General features: G+C 41.3%; 1 protein-coding gene across 3 annotated transcripts in view; it reads right to left on the minus strand.

The window, feature by feature from the left end:
* Nucleotides 1-1939: 1939 nt before the first annotated feature.
* ap3d1 (adaptor related protein complex 3 subunit delta 1) overlaps nucleotides 1940-22230 on the minus strand; it is a 31292-nt gene continuing 11001 nt past the window's right edge. Inside the window, exons 13-34 of one of the 3 annotated variants that reach the window (XM_006800429.3) lie at nucleotides 21652-21800; nucleotides 21325-21555; nucleotides 20753-20984; nucleotides 20483-20628; nucleotides 20127-20268; nucleotides 18954-19025; nucleotides 18752-18827; nucleotides 18368-18567; nucleotides 18006-18079; nucleotides 16540-16563; nucleotides 15079-15247; nucleotides 14754-14897; nucleotides 13105-13158; nucleotides 9449-9559; nucleotides 9011-9166; nucleotides 8257-8304; nucleotides 7322-7511; nucleotides 6732-6820; nucleotides 6392-6477; nucleotides 5911-6032; nucleotides 4810-4889; nucleotides 1940-4707 (exon numbers count right to left, since the gene is read on the minus strand). In XM_006800429.3, the coding sequence (XP_006800492.1) occupies nucleotides 4612-4707; nucleotides 4810-4889; nucleotides 5911-6032; nucleotides 6392-6477; nucleotides 6732-6820; nucleotides 7322-7511; nucleotides 8257-8304; nucleotides 9011-9166; nucleotides 9449-9559; nucleotides 13105-13158; nucleotides 14754-14897; nucleotides 15079-15247; nucleotides 16540-16563; nucleotides 18006-18079; nucleotides 18368-18567; nucleotides 18752-18827; nucleotides 18954-19025; nucleotides 20127-20268; nucleotides 20483-20628; nucleotides 20753-20984; nucleotides 21325-21555; nucleotides 21652-21800 (2691 nt within the window). In that variant the 3' untranslated portion in view covers nucleotides 1940-4611. The remainder of the gene's footprint in view (nucleotides 4708-4809; nucleotides 4890-5910; nucleotides 6033-6391; nucleotides 6478-6731; nucleotides 6821-7321; nucleotides 7512-8256; nucleotides 8305-9010; nucleotides 9167-9448; nucleotides 9560-13104; nucleotides 13159-14753; nucleotides 14898-15078; nucleotides 15248-16539; nucleotides 16564-18005; nucleotides 18080-18367; nucleotides 18568-18751; nucleotides 18828-18953; nucleotides 19026-20126; nucleotides 20269-20482; nucleotides 20629-20752; nucleotides 20985-21324; nucleotides 21556-21651; nucleotides 21801-22230) is intronic. The other 2 variants (XM_006800430.3, XM_006800431.3) reach the window with 2 other exon arrangements.

The raw sequence follows: 22230 nt of genomic DNA on the forward strand, positions 1-22230 counted from the left end.
TAACCCATATAAATACAAAACAAAGTTTTTAAAAGATGCTTTCATTTTTCAAATCAAAAGAGCAGTCGCCTCAAGGCACTTTATTCTGTAAGATAAAGACCCTACAATAGTACAGAGAAAACTGTAACAATCAAACCACCCCCTGTGAGCAAGCACTTGGTGACAGTGGGAAGGAAAAACTCCCTTACAACAGGAAGAAACCTCAGGCAGGGGTATCCATCGAGTGGTTGGGGGTGAGAGAAGGAAAACAGAACAACACAAACATTTGTGTTTGTGCCAGAGATTAATAATAACTACTGATTAAATGCAGAGTGGGGTGTAAACACATGGTGAATGAATAAGGTAAGTGAAGAAGAAACATTCAGTGCATCACAGGAAGCCCCCAACAGTCTATTGGCCTGTTGCAGCATAATTAAGGGAGAATTCAGGGTCAACTGATCCAGCCCCAACTAAATGCTTTATCAAAAGTTTTAAACCTTGAAAATAGAAAGGGTGTTGGTCTACCGAATCCAATCTGGGAAATGGAATTGACAAGTCCTCCAGGAGATCAGAAAATAACCCAGAACAAAGTCTTAAGAACTGCAGTCCTCGCTTACCCCGGCTAAGGCCAGTGTTCATCATTCAATAAAAAGAAAGAGACTGGGCAAAAATAGCATCCATGGAGAGTTCCAAGGCAAAAACCACCATCACATAATTTTCTAAGGGATTCTTGAAGTGTTCAAATTCTGAACAAGTCTTGTCTCACATTAAAATTAACACAGCATTTCATACAAAGGGCATCACACCCACAATCAAATATGGCGCTGATAGTGTGAAGGTCTGTGACTGCTTTGTTGCTTCAGGACCTGGGCGACTTGCTGTAAATGATAGACCCATGAATTCTGCTGTCTGCCAGGAAATCCTGAAGGAGAATATCTCACCAAGTCCACCTTTGAAAGGAAAATTAAAGTTTTGATTTTGTGGTTGCTTAATCAAAGTCCAGGTCGAGGTCTGATAAACTTACTTTCTCATGACCAAAATTCCTCCACAGCAGTGTGAAAGACTCATTGCCAGTTTTCACAAATGCACAAAACCTAATAACTGTTTTCACAAACAGTTATTAGGTTACTAGCTCTTTCACACAGGGCAGGTTTGGATAGCTTTTCTCCTTTAATAAATGAAACCATCATTTAAAACTGCATTTTGCATTTGTTTAGCTTGCCTAAAATTTTTTTAAACTGAAACATGTTAGTGAGACAAATATGCAAAAAAAAAAAAAAAAATAAATCATTCTCACAGCACTGCACAATTTACCCCTCTCTCTTTTGACCTTTACCCTAGTTGCACTCTCTCAGGTAAACAACTTATTAAGACCTTACAGTTAGGATGCTCATTGTTTATGATGAAGGTAGAATCTTTATTTTTTAGGTTTTGTGTCGTTTAATGTACTTCTAGTTAAACATACGCAAGTGTCCATTTTTGCTTGCTCTTAGAGAAAAATACAGTTCGAATCGCAAGTTTTGTTTTGAAAGTCTATACCGGAAATTCATTTTGATCTCGGTTATCTTTGCTACCGAAAGCTTGTCAGCCTCCTCTTTTTATCGGGTGCCTTAAGGAGGAAAAGGAGGTTGGCCAAGCGGCATTTTCGATAAAACAATTAATTTTTTCATAAAACTTCAATCTGAGGCTTTGTCTGCTCAACTTTTCTCAACTCAGCTGCTCGCTGTCAGTCAGTAGGGGTCTCGATTACTTCTGCTGCTAGGCTTTCTGGGAATTGAAGTTCAAAGCAGCACATCTTGCTTTATTGATAGAGACAGGTATTAATTTGCCAAGAACAAATCTTCATCTACACGTACACACTTCAGGTTTCTATCATTTCATTCAAAACTAGTTTTTTGTATGCTTATTGGCTCACTTTAACACGTACACACACACACACAAAAGGACTACAGCATCTTCTTACAGCTTTTATTTTTTATTTTTATTTTTTTGTTGAGTGGAATTTCTTTGAAGGGAATGTAATTTATGTTGTCCCCTTCTGAATATGACATTGTAGAGTTGAATATGAAGAAATAAAAAGACAGGACCTTCAAAAAAATCTGTCATACGAGAGTATATTTCAATGTCACAAGCCAAACTTGGTAGAATAAGTCACTACAGCTGAACCAACAGAGCATTAAGACAGAGCGGGTTTGCCTCCCAGTACACTGCTTCACGTAACCTGTTCTACTGTTATTGTGAGCCCCATGTCCTCAGTGGTGCGACGCCAAACAGAACCCCCTTCCTTCCCCTGTGACTAATAATTTAAAAACATTCAATGGTATCACTTCTTTTAATTGTCTGCACTTAGAATAGATAAAAACACAATACCATCAAAAATAGAGAATGGTCAAGAAAACCTCATTTTAAAAAAAAAAACAAAAAAAAAAAAAGTAGGAAAAACAAAGGAGAAAATGGAATGACATCTTTGTCCGTGTAAGCATGTCCATGGGAAAGAAACAAGGAAAATAAAAGTGTACATTCCTAATCATGCAATATACAAATTTTAATCTAACAGTATGCACAGAATGATCAGTATTAGGACAGCGTGTGATTAGAGAAGTTATTTCTCAGATTCACGGATATCATTTTCAGGAACAGGGAGCACGAACATAATTATTTTCTACTGACGTTCCTGAAAAACAGCTGATCACCTCTGATTTCAGACTCTACTACTGAAAATCTAGTGGAATGGCTGACTTGACCTTCAGGCCAGACATCATTATCATATTTCTTATCTACAATAGCAGACAAATGCAAGAGAGGAGGGCCTTACCAGTATATATGAACAGAGACGCTACCAAGTCTTTTTTTTCCCTTTCACTCTCGCTACTACAAGGATTAGTTGAAGTGGACGGGGTGGTTGCTTTAAACATGAATGATCCAAATGAAGACATCGATTAGAGTTCAACAGGAAGTCGGGTGTTGTGTTTTCTTAAAGACTCTCCTAACACACACACACACACACACACACAAAGTAGCAAGGCAGTTTCTGGAGGGAAAAAGAAACATATGGGTGGGTCAACTGGCCTTTTCTGTGATGTATGAGAAGGAGACGGGCGCAAATATTTCACATGAGGACAGACAAAAACCACACAACTGCTGCTGCTGACAGAGGCGATGCTTCCTTACTGTGGAAGCCGTGTTGATTAATACTGACTCACAGGGCGCCTCAAGCCACTGACCAGTTAACAGCGTCCGCTTAGTAGTAAATGACTTTTAGCAATCTCATATGCAGACCAGCAGTTTTAAAAGAAACAGTACAGGCAGGCTGAGAGTATAAGTGTGGTGTCCTTTAACTTGTCACAGGTTGTCTTTTTTCCCCCCCACAGAGGACAGTGATGTCAGCTCTTTACGTCAGATTATTCCGTGAACACGTTGGCCAAGTGACGACCTGCCTTCAGACAAAGAACAGCATCCTGCTTTACAATATTATTACATCTTCTATACAATAACTAAACCATCCATACGTGGTAGAACACAGGTGGCTTTGTCAGGTGTCATAGAAACCTCACATTGCACTGGATTTGCCAAAGGAATGATATGTTCAAAGTCCTTGGGGAGGGTCAATCTGCAGTTTAGCACTGTTAGATCAGTGCACTCAGGGGAGAGGTGGGGGCTCTACGAGACTTATGAAGTGCCGGAGTAGGTCAGACTGCAGGGCTAAGGCACAGAGCAAAACTACTGAACTACTGTACAATCACCCGTAGAGACACAAGGATTCGGTTCAACTAAACACCAGCAGATCTGCTCTGAGCCTCGCCAAGAGGCAAGTAGGGCAAAAGCACCCCGATACAAGCTTAAAACCCATGCCTTATTTGTAGCTTTGGTTTCACCTCTGCTCTCCGCTCACTGCACTTGCCCAGTGTCTGGTCTTCTCCAGGCACCAGGTCAGTGGTGGGTGAGCAGGTTATAGCGCCCATCTAGTCCGAAAAAAAGAGTCAATCACCTGATTTGTCTTTTTTCAAGGCCTACACAGATGAGCAGCACACACAGATTTTAGTGAGCAGTAAAGGAGGGGATTAGATGAAGGCGCAGTCAGGTTTCAGACAAAGATAAAGAAAAGACAAAACAACAAAACAAACCAAAGACAAAAACGTCAAAACAGTAAAAATACAATTCAACCATTAACAGCAAAAGTCCAGTTGTCAACATTACATGACGCGACCGTCACAGATTGAATTCCCGACAGAGTGGAGGGCGGAAAGAGACGCGGGAAAGAGCAGAGGACGCCAGGCGTCCAGAAACGGCAGCTCAGTCAGAGTCGGGGTGCAACGGGGCGGCTGTTCGAAAACTAGGAAGTAAAAATGAAAATTACACTGCAGAGAAGATGAAGCATGTACACAATGAGTCTGTAAAGCAACATCAAGTGTGAGGGAGTGACCACAGAGTGCGAAGAGGGCCAAAGTGTGGGGCGCTGGAGAAGCAGAGAAGGGGAAAGAAATCTTGCAAATCTGCGGACTAATAAATAGGGCGATACTGGAGGTGCCAGTCGCAGTGTTTCGTAACGTGATTATGTTGTGTTTCAGTGAGGGAGGGGCGGGATGGAGCGGTAGGGTGGAGGGTGGGGCACCCTTCGGCTGTCAGACACAATCAGCACTGAGAGAAGGTCTGCTTGATCTCATCCAGCACATTCCCAAGCAGCGTTGGCTCGTCACATTTAGCGTCAATGGACACAGTCTGAGCAGACTGGGAGAGAGGGGGAGAGAAGTGGGGGACAATGTCAGCATCACCACCTGAAAACTCTTTTCATCTTCGGTTTCAACTCAGATTTATGTTATTGTCGCTTACCGTTTTGACCAGCAGACAGACATGGTGACCCTGGATAGACCTGCTGTACATGGAGGCACAGGAGTTGATTCTCTCCACAACTAATCAAAGATGAGGAAGAAGCACAATCACACAAATGCAGCGCATCAGGATTAATGTCAAAATTACCCAGCATTAATAGTAAGTAAGTAAAATTTTATTTATATAGCACATTTATAGATAAAAGATCACAAAGTGCTTTACAAGGCATAAAACAAAAACAGTCAAAAGTTAACAAAATGCAATTTTAAAAAGATGTTTTTAGCTGTTTTTTTAAAAGTAATCACTGAGTCTGCAGATCTTAAGTTCTGAGGAAGAGAATTCCACAGTCTAGTGGCCACAGTGGCAAAAGCTCTATCACCCTTGGTTTTCAGTCTTGTATACTGAATAAAAAGTAGGCCTGATCACAAGACCTCAGGGACCTACTAGAGTCATAGGGCTGTAAAAGTTCAATGATGTACGCTGGTGCTTGTTCTTGAAGAGCTTTAAATGTCAGAACCAGAATCTTAAAATGGACTCTGAATTCAACGGGGAGCCAGTGCAGCTGTATAAGCAACGGTGCTACATGAGAGTATTTCGATGTTTTTGTCAGAAGCCTTGCTGCAGCATTTTGGAAAATCTGCAGACGCTCCAGGGAGTTTTTGTTTAGACATGTAAACAGTGAATTACAGTAGTCCAATCGTGATGAAATGAATGCATGAATAACAATCTCCAGTTCAGTATGAGATACTATGGGGCTCAATTTAGAAATGTTTCTTAAATGATAGAAGCATGACCGAACCAGAGACGTGGACATCCAGGGTAAGAGCAGAATCAAAGGTTACCCCGAGGTTCCTGATAGACGATTTCACAAATGTTGAAAGAGGACCAAGAGCATTCATTATGTGAGGTACATGTCTGTCTGGAGCACATACAAGGACTTCAGTCTTTTCTTCATTAAGTTGGAGGAAGTTGTCAGCCATCCAACCTTTGATGGTTTCTAATATACTTTTCCAAATATTCCCCTCTGATGATTGTAATTTCCTGCATGTGAAGTAGCACAGGTTTCAGGTCCCCCCCAAAAAAGTGATAATGTAAAGGTACCAGAAAAGTGGTGGTGGAAGCAGATCCTGGCCAGAAGGTGATGGAAGGGCATGTTAACTCCCTCCAGTCTGACAGAGCTGCTCTTCAGATCTCCCGACTCCAGCAACTTTGCAAACGCATCACTGAGAGAGCAAAAGAACAAAAAGAAGTCAATTTTAGATTTCTCCATTACTAAAATCTAACAAAGATTCAACAGATCTAACAGATTTTAATGATTCCCAGAGCGTGGTTCTTGATCTTTTTAATTTAAAATTTCACACCAGCTCTATTTTAAAACAAATGCAAGTGAAATTTACTGATATTTATTCTTCCTCAAAGATGGCCTTTTTCTACTGCCATGCCTAAACCACTCAGTCTACAAACTCTCCCACTCCGAAGATTTCTACCTGGAAACACTTTCAGAGGAGTTTCAACAGCTTCTTTAAAAAGTTTAAATGACTCACTGAAACTCTGATATGAATGGAGGAGTGGCATAGCCAACCTGTAACAAGGAGTAGTGATCAGGTAGGAGGTGCAGGTAAAGTGCAGTTTGAAGTCCAGTTTCTCATGAGTGGAGGAGTCCTCGTTCTGTGGGAATGGAGCAAAACGGCATATTACAAACACCTGTTTGATTCCTTCATAGGTCTCGGAATTAACTCATATGCTACTACGCCAACTCTAGTATTACAAATACAAAAGATTAATTAATTAAGCCACAGGTTTAATAATAACCTATGAAAAATCCCGTCAATCTTGTTTGTGTTTCATTTGGATTTCAGATTTTTCATTCGATTTTCTTTTCTTTTTAGTATACACGGCACTTGTTTGCTTTTCCTACGAACCTTTACAATAAAGGTGAGGGTTCCTTTCAGCTTCTGCGGCATTACGATGCTCTGCACAGTGAAGACAAATCGTGCTTCATTGGACACTCCTACAAGAAAAAACAGAAGCTCTCAGCATCAAATTACGGAACTCAACTTTAAAAGCTCATATAATACAGTTTTTTAAGTTGCAGCTTGAATCATCTGTAACTCAGTAAAAAGGACGGACATTTATTCTGAAAAGCCCCACTACAATTACCAGGAAAATGCTTGTTTTATTTTATTTTTTTAGTAAGCCAATATTATAGCAAAGGATACGTATGATGCCCATTTCCAACCCCATATTTTCCATCTTGGGTTATGCAAAACTAGCTTTACATGGTTTAAGTAATACTAATTTATCTTATCCTGGGCCTCAGATAATAATCTGCCTGAACAAAAGAAACAAAAACTCTTTCAGCTCAATTCAACCTCAGTTTAAGCTAACTTACTTCTGATTGGATGCCCCTCCAAAATATGAATACTAAAGATTTGAGGGGGGCTATGGGCTTTTAATTCACAGTCATGGATGGATGGATTCATACACGATTGTTCTTTAGATAATAACTGACCAGGGGGAAGCTGGAAGGGGACGGTGAGGCCATCATGTGGACCTGACCCTTCAGGCCTCTGCAGCTTGGAGTTCAGAGAGTCCAGCACATTGAACTCCATGGATTTGAGGAAGCTGTCACTCTTATTTTCAAAGATGACAGAAACCACCACCTGACTGCCATCCTGTAGGTTCCCCTGGATGTCACACACCTTACGGGAAAAAGGGAAAACAAGGAAAGTGCTAAACGTGGATTTTGGAACAGTGAATTACGGTCTCATCTTTCCTCTCTTTACACAGTGTTAACAAGGCAAATCAGAGTCATTACCCAGATCCAGAGCACACATCACCATTTCCAAGAAGTGAACACAAGGAGATAATCACAAGGACAGAATCATTCTCAGAAACCGAGCGCTGCTGCGCTAGAGAAAGATAAATTAGTCTGCCCAAGGAGGAAGGCCTGTAAAGAGCAACGAGACCAGAGAGAAACACATCTAGGACAAAACTTTAACCAATACCTGATCAGCATCCTCCATCATCTTTAAAGAGAGGAACAGAAAAAGAAATCTGTATATGATAGTTCTTTTTGGTTTTTTAACTCTAATTACTCCACATGCTGGATCATGGAAACAACAACATTTCTCTTTCTCAGCATCTAGAAAGAAACGTGTGCTATAATGTAGCAAGAAAATGCTTTTATTTATCGTCTCACTAAAGTAAACAGAAGAACCCAACATGTCGAAATAAAGCAGACTATTTATCACAACCTGGTTCACTTGGTGCATTTTAATTAACAATACAAACTATTAGATTGGAGAAGGCGTGAGCAGCTTTGGATGCTAAAAATTAAATTCAAAAATTAAATGTTTTCATTGCCAAAATGAGACCGGAATTATTTTAACAAATTGAGAGCAAAACAAATTTCCAAAGCCTGGCATCGCAGTCACCATCACTCACCATCTTGATGTAGGAGTTCTCAGCCAGCAGGCAGTAATTGGACATGGGCTGAAAGGAGAGACGAGCTCAGGTCAGAGGAGGCATTCTCAGCCACTAAGCATGCTAACTAGGCAACAGGAGCTCCTACCTAGCTGCTATATAACAAGGAAGGCAGTGTGTGCTGGCAGCAGTAAGTGGGTTTACCCAGTGGAGCTCAGATGAATGATGAGAAATTATTCTGCCTACATGTGGCTTTGAGTTATTCGTGTCTTTGAGGTCAGGAAGCTTTTGTTTGTCTGTTTTCAATCGAAGAGGAATGACACAAAGACGCCAATTTAATTTTTACTTCACTCATATCATCTCTACTTTAACATCCACCAAATTCTAAAACCAAAGAGTGCTGTACATAATGTTTTGTTGTACGTATCAATATAGTATTGTACATACCTACACATCTATATCATTGATTCCTCATGTATATACTGTATAGTAACCAGTTATCCATCCCCAGCTTGGTAAATGTTTTATTCCAAGATCTTGGTGCACTGCACATTTAAACATGCTATACAAATTGCTATTGTCTGTGTCGTGCTTTTATCAGTAATGTTTCTTATCTATTCTGTTAAGTAAATTGAGAGCAACGAAGAAAACGAATGAGCCCAATTCTTTGTACGTGTAAATTTGTACCAATTCTGATTTAGGAAACATAACCCGTAGTTTACAAATTAAAAATAATGATCGGTTAAGTTTAATGTTGTGGTTGTTCGACACTGACCGGCAGAGGCTCCTCCTCCTCGACGGTGCCATTCTGCACAGACTCCTCTCCGCCTCCATCGCTGTGGTGGTGATGGTGATGATGCTTCTTTTTCTTTTTCTTCTCCTTCTCTTCCTTCTCTTTTTTCTGCTTCTTCTTCTTGTGCTTGGAGGACTTCTATAGAGAAAAACCCAAAGAAGGAGAAGGAGATAAATTTCCTGAAGTGGTGTTTAATCGCCATTGAGTGTTAATGCTAATGAAAATAAAACACAAAGTAGCAGAATTACTCCCACAGAGCCCACAGAAACTGGCAGGTCTGCGACACATCGTTCACACAAATGTATCAGAATTAGAGTTGCCAATTCCCCAAGTCCAGTCGGGGTTATTGTAAACTGGAATCTCGAGCAGTGCTGTCAAACTTTGTTCCTTCCAACTATTGCCTCGTCTGCGTTAACTCACACTCTCCTCCGTCTCGGTGTCTTTGGGCTCCTCGGGCTCAGAGTCGGCCGCTGTGCCAGCAGGCGCCTCGGGCGCAGGGTCTGCTTCTGCTGCTGCTACTGTTGCTGCTTCCTGTTCAGATACACCAGCACGCCACCAAATAAACACACAAACAAGAACAACCACAGCGTTTAACACATGCAAAACTTTCTACCACTCCTGTGTTGACACAGGTAAGTGAGGTCAGTGAGTTTACTCAGTCATTCATAAGAGAAGTCATTCATGATCACCTGCAATCTACTGAGCTGAGTGACACCACAAACAAACATCAGGTACAATGAGCCACGAGTGTTGCATGGAAGAATGCTAAACATGAGCATATCATGTTTGTATGGACCTCTACACCTACAGCGGTTTTGCTGTACAACTGCTGGATCCACTGCACTAACCAGCTACACCGGGTGCTGCTCGAAACTGAAGCAGGCTGACTGACAGGCTAAATATATGCAACAGTACGATCTGGGACGCTGGTGTGACAGCCAGAACAAAAACAAGCGTTCCACGAAGACATCGATGCATATTACTGGGGCAGCTTTAACTCTTGGGCTGACAGTTCAAATGATTAATAACAGAAATGCCCAAAGGGAAAGTAAAAAGGCCCGACAGATCTGAGCGTACAGTCATGACGGAGCCAAACGAAATCTTTGCTCTCATCTGGGTCACATGTACAGCTAAGGAAACAGTGCGCCTGTTATTCAGTCTTTTCATCGAACAGTCAGGATGAAATAGTGGAGCAACTGGATAGCTTAGCTTATTTAAACAAGCTGGAAATGGTGTGAGAGGCTGTCCTGGTATGACCACAGGCCACATAGATTTAATTTAAAACTACTGAGAAAGTAATTTTCCTTTTTTTTTTTAATGAAAGAAAACAGTCATCAAAAAGTCTATTAGTAAAGGTGAAGTTAAGCAGCTGATTTGGGGAAATTCTACTTGGTTTTCAAACAGAAACAAAGATAAGTATGGCCCCACACTGAAGGGATAATGGAGAGTGGATATTGTGCTCATACAGTGGTGACCTAAGAGGAAAGGACTCTGGGCCAGTTTCTGGGGAGCTGTTTACCCCTCTTCCACCACTGAGGTGCTGGTGTCCAACCTAGAACCATGAAAGGCTATCCCAGCAATAACTGGTAAATGGCCTGTATTTATATAGCGCTTTACTAGTCCCTAAGGACCCCAAAGCACTTTACACATCCAGTCATTCACCCATTCACACACTGGTGATGGCAAGCTACATTGTAGCCACAGCCACCCTGGGCGCAGTGTTGCCAACTCCTCAGTAAGGAAAATCGCTATTGGTTGTCCTAAAAGTCGCTAGAAGTCGCTAAATGACGTCATCACCTAATTTGCATAATTGGTCATGCTAATGTAATTGTAATCTATGTTGTTGGAGAGAGAAATAACATCGTGGAAGAGACATAAAGTGAGCAAAAAACGTCCTAAATGCATTTAGAGTTTATTTAGAACTACAAATTAAATTTATTTTAGCAATTATTGTTTTTTTAATGTCACAATTCCAACCCTGCTCCTTTACCCGGGCTTGGACCGGCAAAAGTGACCCGAAATAGGCACTCTGGTGGAGTTACTTTGTGTGTGTGTGTGTGTGTGTGTGTGTGTGTGTGTGTGTGTGTGTGTGTGTGTGTGTGTTTATAAGTATTAGAAATATCCTGTCTCAGAGTGACGCTGAAAAACTAGTTCATGCATTTATTACTTCCAGGCTGGACTACTGCAATTCATTATTATCAGGATGTCCAAAAAACTCACTGAAAAGCCTTCAGCTAATCCAAAATGCTGCAGCAAGAGTACTGACAGGGACTAGAAAGAGAGAGCAGATTTCTCCTGTTTTGGCTTCCCTTCATTGGCTTCCTGTTAAATCCAGAATTGAATTCAAAATCCTGCTCCTCACATACAAGGTCTTAAATAATCAGGCCCCATCTTATCTTAATGACCTTGTAGTACCATATCACCCTATTAGAGCACTTCGCTCCCACTCTGCAGGCCTACTTGTTGTTCCTAGAGTATTTAAAAGTAGAATGGGAGGGAGAGCCTTCAGTTTTCAGGCCCCTCTTCTGTGGAACCAGCTTCCAGTTTGGATTTGGGAGACAGACACTATCTCTACTTTTAAGATTAGGCTTCAAACTTTCCTTTTTGCTAAAGCATATAGTTAGGGCTGGACCAGGTGACCCTGAATCCTCCCTTAGTTATGCTGCAATAGACGTAGGCTGCCGGGGGATTCCCATGATGCATTGAGTTTTTCCTTTCCAGTCACCTTTCTCGCTCTCTATGTATTAACAGACCTCTCTGTGTTGAATCATATCTGTTATTAACCTCTGTCTCTCTTCCACAGCATGTCTTTATCCTGTCTTCCTTCTCTCACCCCAACCGGTCGCAGCAGATGGCCCCGCCCCTCCCTGAGCCTGGTTCAGCCGGAGGTTTCTTCCTGTTAAAAGGGAGTTTTTCCTTCCCACTGTCGCCAAAGTGCTTGCTCATAGGGGGTCATATGATTGTTGGGTTTTTCTCTGTATCTATGAAGCGCCTTGAGGCGACTTTTGTTGTGATTTGGCGCTATATAAATAAAATTGAATTGAATTGAATTGAATAAGTAGTTTTAAACCTTGTGATCCACAAAACAGCATAAGAGTAAAAGAATAAAAGAAGAACTGACTGCGTTACAGCACCCGCTGCTTGTTGAGAGTAAAAGCGATATGCGCTTTCCTGTCTTTTTTTTAGCGACTTTTTGTAGAAAAAAAGTCGCTAGGGGGTCTGAAAACTCGCTAAATATAGCAACAAAGTCGCTAAGTTGGCAACACTGCTGGGGCGCACTGACAGAGGCGAGGCTGCCGGACACTGGCGCCACCAGGCCCTCTGACCACCACCAGTAGGCAACGGGTGAAGTGTCTTGCCCAAGGACACAACGACCGAGACTGTCCAAGCCGGGGCTTGAACCGGCAACCTTCCGATTACAAGACGAGCTGCCAACTCTTGAGCCACGATCAGCTACCTCAGCTAATAACTGTTAGCTGAAGCTCACATATCCTGTCTACCACTAAAATGACTCCAGCTTCTGTTTGGAGTTTGTGTGTGTGTGTGTGTGTGTGTGTGTGTGTGTGTGTACTGGATGTTTCACACCAGCATGGGTACCAGGACCACACTGGTTCAAAGACATTTTAGTGACATTTGGTCCATTGTTACTTCTTCAAAAATAAAGAAATCAATAAACAAAGATCACAAAAAACAAAAACAAAACAATAAAAGTAACAGCACCCGCTCTGACATCATGACTGACACAACACAAGGCAAGAAGAAGTGCGAGACAAATACAGATACATACTGTGTACACACACATGCTAGAAAGCAGAAGGGTGCTGGAAAATGAGAGAATATAGTGTTGTGAGCCCTGTGAAAGAGAGGCAGTGTCAAAGGATGCGGAGGGGAAAAAAAGAAAAGAAAAAAGGAACAACTCAAGGGCAGTAGGGACAGAACGTATGGTTACACCGATGTCTGAGGCAGGTTGATTGAAAACCGTGTCATGAAACTGAACAGATGTGGGCAGGACAGGGTGAGAGAGACAGAAAGAGAGAGAGAGAGAGAGAGAGAGAGAAAGAGGGGCGTGACTCAACCTGGGTGTTAGAGGGCACTGGAGCATTTGAGAGCCAGAAATCCAGGTCCGAAACCTAAAAGAGGAAGGGAGGGAGAGGAGCGCGAGGAGGTGAGAGGGGTGAGGGCCAAACAGGTTCTGTGTCTTACTACTATTCATGAAAATGGATACAGAGAATACACTGTCCTGTTTCATGAATAAATCAAGTATTTGGCAAGAGACTGCACAGTCGGCTACGAGGAAACTGATACTTGATCGCTATAGCCGATTGAAAGACAGGCTGGGAAAAAGCAATGGAAGCGCCGAGTTAATGAACATGATAAAACGTGTCTGCTTGCATTTAACCATTTGACAGAATTTGTGGAGCACTCCTTAAGGCAGCCCTTCCCAAAGTGTGGGGCCCGCCCCCTAGGAGGGGCGCAGAGCCATTGCAGGAGGGGCGCGGTATGAAAAGGAAAAACAAAACAAAAAAAACAACGCTTGGACACTGCTAGCACGATGCGCCTCCACAAACACAAGCCAGGAGATGAAGCATCGCTGAATATGTTTCCAAACCAACTTCATTCTAAGCCAAGTCTAGAAAATCTGGTGAAGCATATCTGCCCTTTGGCTTCACCTGCACAAGTGCCGAAGTAGGTCTCCCCGCATAATTGGTTTTCCCTTCATCAGGAGCAGCGCTGGGCTGTTCAAATCACGGACAAACAGGATCCCACATTCTTGATTTTTAGTTCACAAACACTTCTTATAATGACTAACTACTCCTGACATTTTGGAGATGTTAGCTCTTTATACAGTAAAGTTACAGCGGGATACAAATAACATCAGGCTGATCCTGCAACGATTTGTTTCCCCTGTCTAAATTACGGACAAACAGCATCCTACAGCTGTTTATGTTTTTAAACCCATTTTGCAGAGGGATTGAAAAATGTATTGATAGCAATGTTGAATATTATTACACAGGAAAAAACCAACTACATGTAAAATAATTACACCGTGACGCCTCTGCCTTTGTAAATAGAGGGACAGTAACTGCTTGTGTATGTAAGCCTGTAAAACCTGCAGATAGTCAGATTAACAGTATTTTGTCTCTATCTGCTATTCTGCAATTCATCTCATGTAAACAATAACGTGGCGCACAGCGTGATGTGAAAAAAGGCACATGATACCTTTGAGGTTGCGTGACGAACTCTGTATTCCTCGTCCACACGTAAACGCAAAAAATGAGTTTTAAAAAATCTCCATTTTTGGTGATTTGAAACGCCATTTACGTGTGGACGAAACAGTTGCTTTTCAAAAATACCCGTGTAGGTGTGGACGTAGCGTGAAAGAGTTAGTAGTTTATTTTCTTACTGCCTGTAATTTATTGCAGATTACTTGTATTTGCTTACTTGTTTACTAAATGTTTGAGGTGTGAAATAAACCGCAATGGAGCAAAATATGGGCGTGTGTGGTTGGAGGATGTGTTCGTGCGTGCGTGTGCGTTGTTTTTTCTTGTAAAACAAAGGGGGGCCCAGCAAAAAAAGTTTGGGAACCACTGCCTTAAGGTATCCTTTAAGCCATTTTAATTATAATTTTATAGATCTGGTAATTAAAACCAGTGTTTGGATGTTAGATACAAACTGCGGCGCTGCGTAGGAAACATCCTCGGTCCAACATGTTATAAAGGCGTACCTCAGCACTAGTTGAACTGGGCTGTGCTTCCACCTCCTTCGTTTCTTCCGATTGGACCGCGGCCTCTTCTGCTTGACCTCCAAGAAGATCCTCCTCCTTTTCTTCACGTTTGTGTTTTTTCTTCTTCTTCTCTTCTTTGCTCCTCTGTGGAAACAGGAGAAAATATTCCAGTCGGTGTCAGTCAGGTTAAGAAATGCAAACACTGAGTCATCAAATTGCAACGGCGCAGCTGACGGCGCGCTGCTGTTCTCCCCTCGCTCGGAGTGCTCCGTGAATCTGATTTATGACCAGAAGGTGGCAAATGTTTCCAGCATCTTAACCTCACCTTCCTATCCCTCTCTTTATCCTTCTTCTTGTCCCTCTTTTCTTTGCTGCTCTTCTTCTTGGGTTCCTGTGGCGTGGCATTTTCTGCCTCTCCATCCTCAGCCGGGCTTTTTGGAGCCCCTGCTGCACGATGTGACCTGACTGGTAGCTTCTCGCTGTCTGCAAGTGGCCTGCACAAACAAAACATACAGATACATATTTTAACTCTGCACAGATAAGGACTTGGGAGGTGATTTTGATCCTCCTGGGCTACATCATCTGAAAGATGCATTCCTTGAGTATTAATTGTTAAAGGTGAACAAGGCATGTAGGGTGCAGCAATCCACTCAAGCACATGTTCTGCACTGTGAAGCAGCCAGGTCTCATTCAAAGCACAAGACATTCCTCTAGCAGAGCTCCACGATCGATCCTAATAATGTCCTCCATACTGAAGTGATAAGAGCTGGTAAACTTATGTCCTAAAAGCCGGAAATTAGGAGTCAGTAGCGTGCACTATAGCCCCCTGTTGGAAAATCTTTATATATAATATAAAATCTAATATAGATATTATATAAAACCATGACGTGTCATCAGTCTCCAATTTAAGTAAATTTTCTTTTTTGGTTTTATTCTTTCAGCTTTAAATTCCTAGAATTAAGTAATCTTGCTTCTGTGGTGTCATTTTTCTTTTAGAATTACAATCCAAAAGAAAGACTTCCACATGTGTTTTTGTAAGTAAACATTAATTTATAAGACCAAAACTGTTTACAGCTTGTCCTGCATGATCTCATCAACACATTAAAATGATCCACATTCTATCCTTGGCTTAAGGCCACATCTTTTTCCACTGAGGGCGGGCAAAGCGTATCCACTTAAAAACAGCTGGAGACAGTCTGGGGGCATGCCAAGTCTACTAAACTCAGCTGAGCAGATCTAAGAGAAAAGAATTACACTATAGCGTCGAACCCCTGGGATAGGTTTCTAAAAGCATGTTGATGCCGATTGCCCAGTACAAGAAAAAGAAGAGCAAACATGCTTTTAGGAAACTATTCTGGGAATTTAAAGGATGAAAGATTAAGTCCTGAGAACATCAGCAGCCAGTTCTTATTTTCTTTCTTTCTAGGAAATCATTTTGTTTCCTTTTCTTTAAGGACAGATAAATCAGAACTGCTTGTTCAGAAATAGAGATGCTGATATTTTCAAGAACATTAAAAAAAAATAAAAAAGAAGAAGAAGCAGTTTTAAGAGAAGCGGGATACTACAATATCGTTATGCATCACTAGGTCAAATGCTACAACTAAAGAACAGATCGAAGGGAAGAAGAGCAAAAAGTGGACATTACGAGCTTCAGATAGGTAAGGAACAGACAGCTATATTAGTTGAAAAGAGCAGGACGGCTACTTGGAAAGCAAGACAGAGAGAAAGAAAAAAGGTGACCTGTGCACAGTCAGAGGTCAGGTCCTATGGCTGGGCTGCTACTCACCTGCGCGCAGTTGTTTCCAATAAGCTGCCCACACAAAGAGGCAGTAATGGGTGTGTGTAGGCACAGAAAAGAGGAAGCAGAAAGCAGAACGCCATGAGGAGGAGGGCGAGGAGGGAGAGGGCCGGTCACACTGGCTTTAATGCTGTGACTGGAAAGCTTCAGGAATAAATGCTAAAACTATACTTTCATGAAATGTTTGAAGAGCAACAGTTTTCATCTCTCTGCCTCAGCACACCAAAACAACAGGTTTGAAACGAAAGGATTAAATGCAACTTTTAGGTTAAATTTGGAGGATTTAAGAAAAATATTAGCTTTGACCACAGTGCTCATTTTTATACAAAGTCCTCCATTTTCATCAGCTCAAATATAATTGGACAACTTGACATAATTGCAGGGAATCAAAGTTTATGGCTTATTATTTTTTTAAAGACGTTTTTGGCTAATCATGTGTCTACATTGTGGAGATTAGTGTCTTGCCTAGATTGATTGATTGATTGATTGGTAATTTATTTCAACATGTGAACAATATACAAGTACATTTAGAAAAGAAAATAAGAAAGAAAAAAAATACTGTACAAATTACATACAAAAAATTATTAATTTACATGTTGAAAGGGAGTGGGAAGAAGTAAACACTTATTTAATCCCACCCCTTTGCCATAAATTATCAGTTAATATTTAGTCAGCTTCCTTACTGATATAATTTGTAATAAAAACAGTGAACAGATTTCTGATATACTATATACTATAATATCACATGCTGTGATGTGTTTTTTCTTTACCATCGAAAGCATCCTGCGATCATCCACCACTGCTGACTTACATCGTGGCCTGGGCCTTTTCATGTTCACAGGTGCTTCGTGTTTTTCTGAATGTTCCAAAATGCTGATTTGGCCACTTCTTATGTTCCCACACTCTCTCTAATAAATTTGTTTTATTTGTGCATGCTAAGTTTGGCTTGATTCATTTGAAATAAGATCCCCTTTGAGAACGGTATTTGCATTTGAATTTGAATTTGAATGAACTGCTTCCAAATGCAAACGCTACACTTGGAATCGACTGCAAACCTTTTACATGCTTAATTCAAAAAACAGCCTAAATCTGTCCACAAAACAGCCCCAATGACACAGGACTGTAAATAAGCTACATCTGGTTGTTGATACAATATCTTTGTTCAACCACTTGAATTTAACCTAAAGTCTGCTTTTCAGTTTGACTTTGATAGATTCCTTTCAAACAGCTCTCTGTTGAACTCACTATTCAGTTATTTTCTGACATATCTGTATTTCCAACTAGAAATCCTCCAGCTTTAAAACAAGGTACACAACACAAACAACAACTTTGGGCGGAAAATCTTAAATTTCAATGCCTGGCAGACTAGTTTAGATATAAAAACGATGACTTCAGCATCTTCAAAATCAGCAGTTAAAGTGATGAAGGTCGAACACATGTAAAAAAAACCTCACTTGTCCAAGTCGATGTCCAGGGCTTTGTGAGGGTCATTGGGGTCTTTGTCATCGTCATCGCTGGGTAAGGCATTCTGTAGGACAAAACACAAGAGATTAGCTGAGCTACTGACTTCCAGTGATCTTTGTGATGATACAGTAAAAATATATTTATAAAAAACTGAGTGAAATTGATTTTCCTTGAACATGTCAGTGTAAAATAATTAAAATTAACTAAATTAAATAATAAAGTAATAAAACTTTCAACACTACATAGAAAGAAGGACCAGGCAGAAACAGAAGGTTTCAACAACAACTTACAGAATGTTTTAAATTTAGTATTTATATAAAGTCTTCTTCCATTGATGTCACCACGTGCCTACCTCTGGCATCTCCTCTGTAACAATGTCGACCACATGTGCAGGTGTGATGTCCTCCTCGCTCTCTGGGCCTGAGTCGTGTTTCTTCCCTCGCCCGCTGCGTTTTTCTTTCCTCTTCTTCTTCTCCTTCTTCTTTTTCTCTGCTCTCTCTTTCTGCCGACGCTCCTCCTCTAGCTTAACGTATTGGTCAGACATAGGCAGACCTGTGGGGTGGCAAGTTGTAGCTAAGGGTAACGTTGATCATTTTCAGTATACAAATAGAAAAATTGTGACACAACAGTATGTTTGCAGGTAAGGCTGCACTTAGATTCAGGTGAAGTTATGATAGTTATATTGGGGTTCCTTTTTTTAGTTTTTGTAGTAATATATGAGGATTGTGTGTCCCACCTGGGACTTTGAGAGGCACGCTGAGATCAATCTGCACGACTGGGATGTGTTCCACTCCTGGAGCTTCCTGGTACACCTACACATAAAATAATTCATTTCAAAAAGGTTTTTGCCATACATGAGCGTAACTACTTTTACTAAATACCCTGTGCAGTGAAAATGACTACCAACACAAAGTAATTACTGAAGACAGTGAGCATACCTTCTGAGAAGATGGAGAGGCCTTGATGTAGAATGGGTTGTTGGCTTGCTCCTGCTTTCTGGCTTCTCTCCTCTTGTAGTGGAAACAAGAAATATATGAATTCATGAACAGCCTACGTCACTTATAGCATGAGCTGGGATCCAAGGGCCAGATTTACTAACTGTGAGTCTGAGGAGGTTAATATTGATTCTGAGTCAATGGCAACATTAATAAACAGTCGCAGGCCATTTTATCACATATGTTCCCGTTCATTTAAACAAATATATTAAAAAAAATCAATGATGAAAAAACCTGAAGGCTTTGGCATATAACAACATTTAAAGTAATGTACCGAAACAATAAATAATTCATATCCAAGACTAGAAACAGTGCTGGCAGCATCGTCGGTCTGTCACTTTCTAAAACTAAGATCAAACATTACATTGTACAATTCTGCTTCAAAGTCTTGATGCGCGTCTATGACTGCTACAGATCAGAAGAAGTGCACACGGTGGGATTTCCTACTGTTGGAATTAGTGCTTACAGGACCGGATTCGTCCAATCTGCAGACAGTTTCCTCCCCAACCTCAAACCTCTGTCTTAGGTGGCAGAAGAGCCATAGAGCGACACTCGGAACAAAATTCATTCAGATACAAAAAGTTCTTTCAGAGGGGAAGATGGAAAACCAAATGTCAATTTCCCCTGACAAAGAAAGCACAAGTCCAACTGGTTTTAAGGCTTTTTTAAGGGAAAACCGTCTGCTGAGGTGGCATTAACATGTAGTGACTGCAGGGCCAACATCTCTGTTCCTCTTTTCCTCCATGATCACTTTAAACCATACTCTACTCTTTCTATTAGTCAGCACTTTGTAAAAGAAAACGGTATTAAAAAAAAAACACCAAAAATGATGAGACTTTTACTAATCCTGTCCGTTAAAACAACAACAAAAAGTCAGAGTTGTGTACTGTTTTTGTTCTATGTTCCATCAGTTAAAATTGAGAAGTTGCTTTGAAACTATTTCTTACTCATGGTGGCAATTTTTACAGCTGACATTACAAAAATTTCAGTAACAACACAAAAAGGTCAAACACCTCAAATGTTACAAGCTGAAACAAAAAACAAATTTGGACATAGAGTCCTGGATCATAACTGCTCTTTGCAGTTTATCAATGATACAAAGACCAACCTACGCACCCTTGCCAGCTCTTTCTCATCCACCTCTGTGTGACGGGGGCGTGAGTGTTTGGGCTCCTCCTTGGTAAAAATAGCCTTGGGTTGCTCATCCTCAGACTCGCTTTCAGAAGGAGGCTCATTGATCCAAGCATCCAGGTCCAGCCTACACACACAAACATGGTTGTTGTATTCCATTATGAAAAACTCAAAAGCAGACACATGCAGCATAAATGCCGAAACGTTTTAGTTACTCTTGCTGCTACGCCTCAAAGGTGGGAAACAAAAACACTGCATTTTAAGCAAAAAGATTATAAACTGTAAAAAATGTGTGATACTGCAGTTTTGTTTTGTTTATCTCATGTGCTGAGCCAACGTACCCTTCGGGAACAGGCACTTTCTTCTGTGCCTTCGGAGCTACAGGATTGAGTTCTCCAGCAAACAACGCGCTGACTTCTTCTGCTACTTCTACATCCTTCTGCTGCAGTTTCTGGATGTACTTAACTAGCTGCAGGATGCAGGACGCCTGAGAAAAAAGGAGAGGAACTGTAGGTTGCAGGTATTTATCCGATTTGTATGCAGTAGGTAACCTTGTAATCTGTGAAGCATTAAAGGTCAGGTTCTGTAAGGACTCTGGCTCTTTATCTTACCCTCTCCTGCACCTCGAGGTTAGCGCTCTGGACAAACAGTGGTAGCCTGTCTATCATCATCTGGCTGGTTTCCTGTGCAGCTGTGCTGTCTGTGTTCCCCTCTTGGTTCTTCAGGATGGTGGCGAACAGCTTGGCTGCATTCTGCACATATACAGCCTGGATGTGACCGGGTAGGGTCGCGACCTTAGGACGCAGCATGGCCTCCAAAGTCTGCACGGGATTCTCCAGGTGTCTAAAACGAGGGGAAGATGTCTGTTATTTCAGGTTTGGTACTCTCAACCCTCAGGAAGGTTCCCAAACAGATACAGCAGTACGGTGTTTGGGTTACACACATTTGTGACTGTGCAAAATAAATACACACAACACACTACATATTATATGACTGCATTAACTCTGTCCTGACTCATCTGTTCTTACAGAGTAAAACAGTATTTGCTCTGCCCTGAGGAGCTGCAGAAACTAATGTGAAGACACACATGGTCGGATGCGTCAGTCTCTTCTGTTTGCCAAACCTTTAGCATCAGCAGAGAGTTTAAATATACCAATTATACTGACTACTTCTAATGACTTACTCTGAGAATTCCCCACAGATCCAGGCTGCAGCATACAACACTTCACAGATGCCGTTTCTCTGCATGTTGCCTGTCAGCAGGTGGGCGTTGTCCAGCAGGGTAGCCATCTGGGCAACGGCAAAGACCCGGATGGCTTTGACTCGTATGGCCACATCCAGCATCTGCGAGGCAATGAGGTGGCCGTGCCGTGTGCCCTCTAGTCGGGTCAGCTCTACTAGGATACTAATGTACCTGTTGGGCAGACATGGAGAGGGCGTGTATATAACTACAACTACAAACTGACACACCTCAGAGTGAAGCACAGGACAGTGCTGCTGGTAAACTAACCATTCAAAGTTGGTGATATACTGGTAGTTGCTCTGACTGCAGATGTCAATGATCTTTGTGAGCAGTTCATCTCTGTAGGTGGTTCCTTCGGCTTTGTCTACATGTATCATCAGCTTCTTTACGATCTCCATCAAGTTCTTCTTGGACACCTGCAAAGAGCAGAACCCACAAGTGACCACAGAGAATTATTACTTTACTAGATCAAACAGCACCATTTGCAGAGTTTTATAGTTGGCAGTAACAGCTTAAGGTATCTAATGTACTTGACACTTTAGTGTGCGAGTGCTAGCAAAGCCGTTTTATTATACCGAGTTACAGCAAAGTAGTTACAGCGAAAGTTCTGTTTTTTGTATTGCATTGCACCGTATTCTTTAGAATAGACTGAAACAAGCATAATCTGGATCTAAAAATATTCAACATTAGTTTTCGTGAACACTGAATAAAACAAAAGTTTGGCTGCATACTAGAGGTGGGAATCACCATACATCCCACGATACGATATTATCACAATACTTAACGCACGATATGATATTATTGCAATTTTTAAAAAATATTTTGCGATATTCAGATTCTGTACAT

Source organism: Neolamprologus brichardi, chromosome 23 (genome assembly GCF_056152115.1).
Source record: "Neolamprologus brichardi isolate AB-2024 chromosome 23, ASM5615211v1, whole genome shotgun sequence".
Taxonomy (NCBI): Eukaryota; Metazoa; Chordata; class Actinopteri; order Cichliformes; family Cichlidae; genus Neolamprologus; species Neolamprologus brichardi.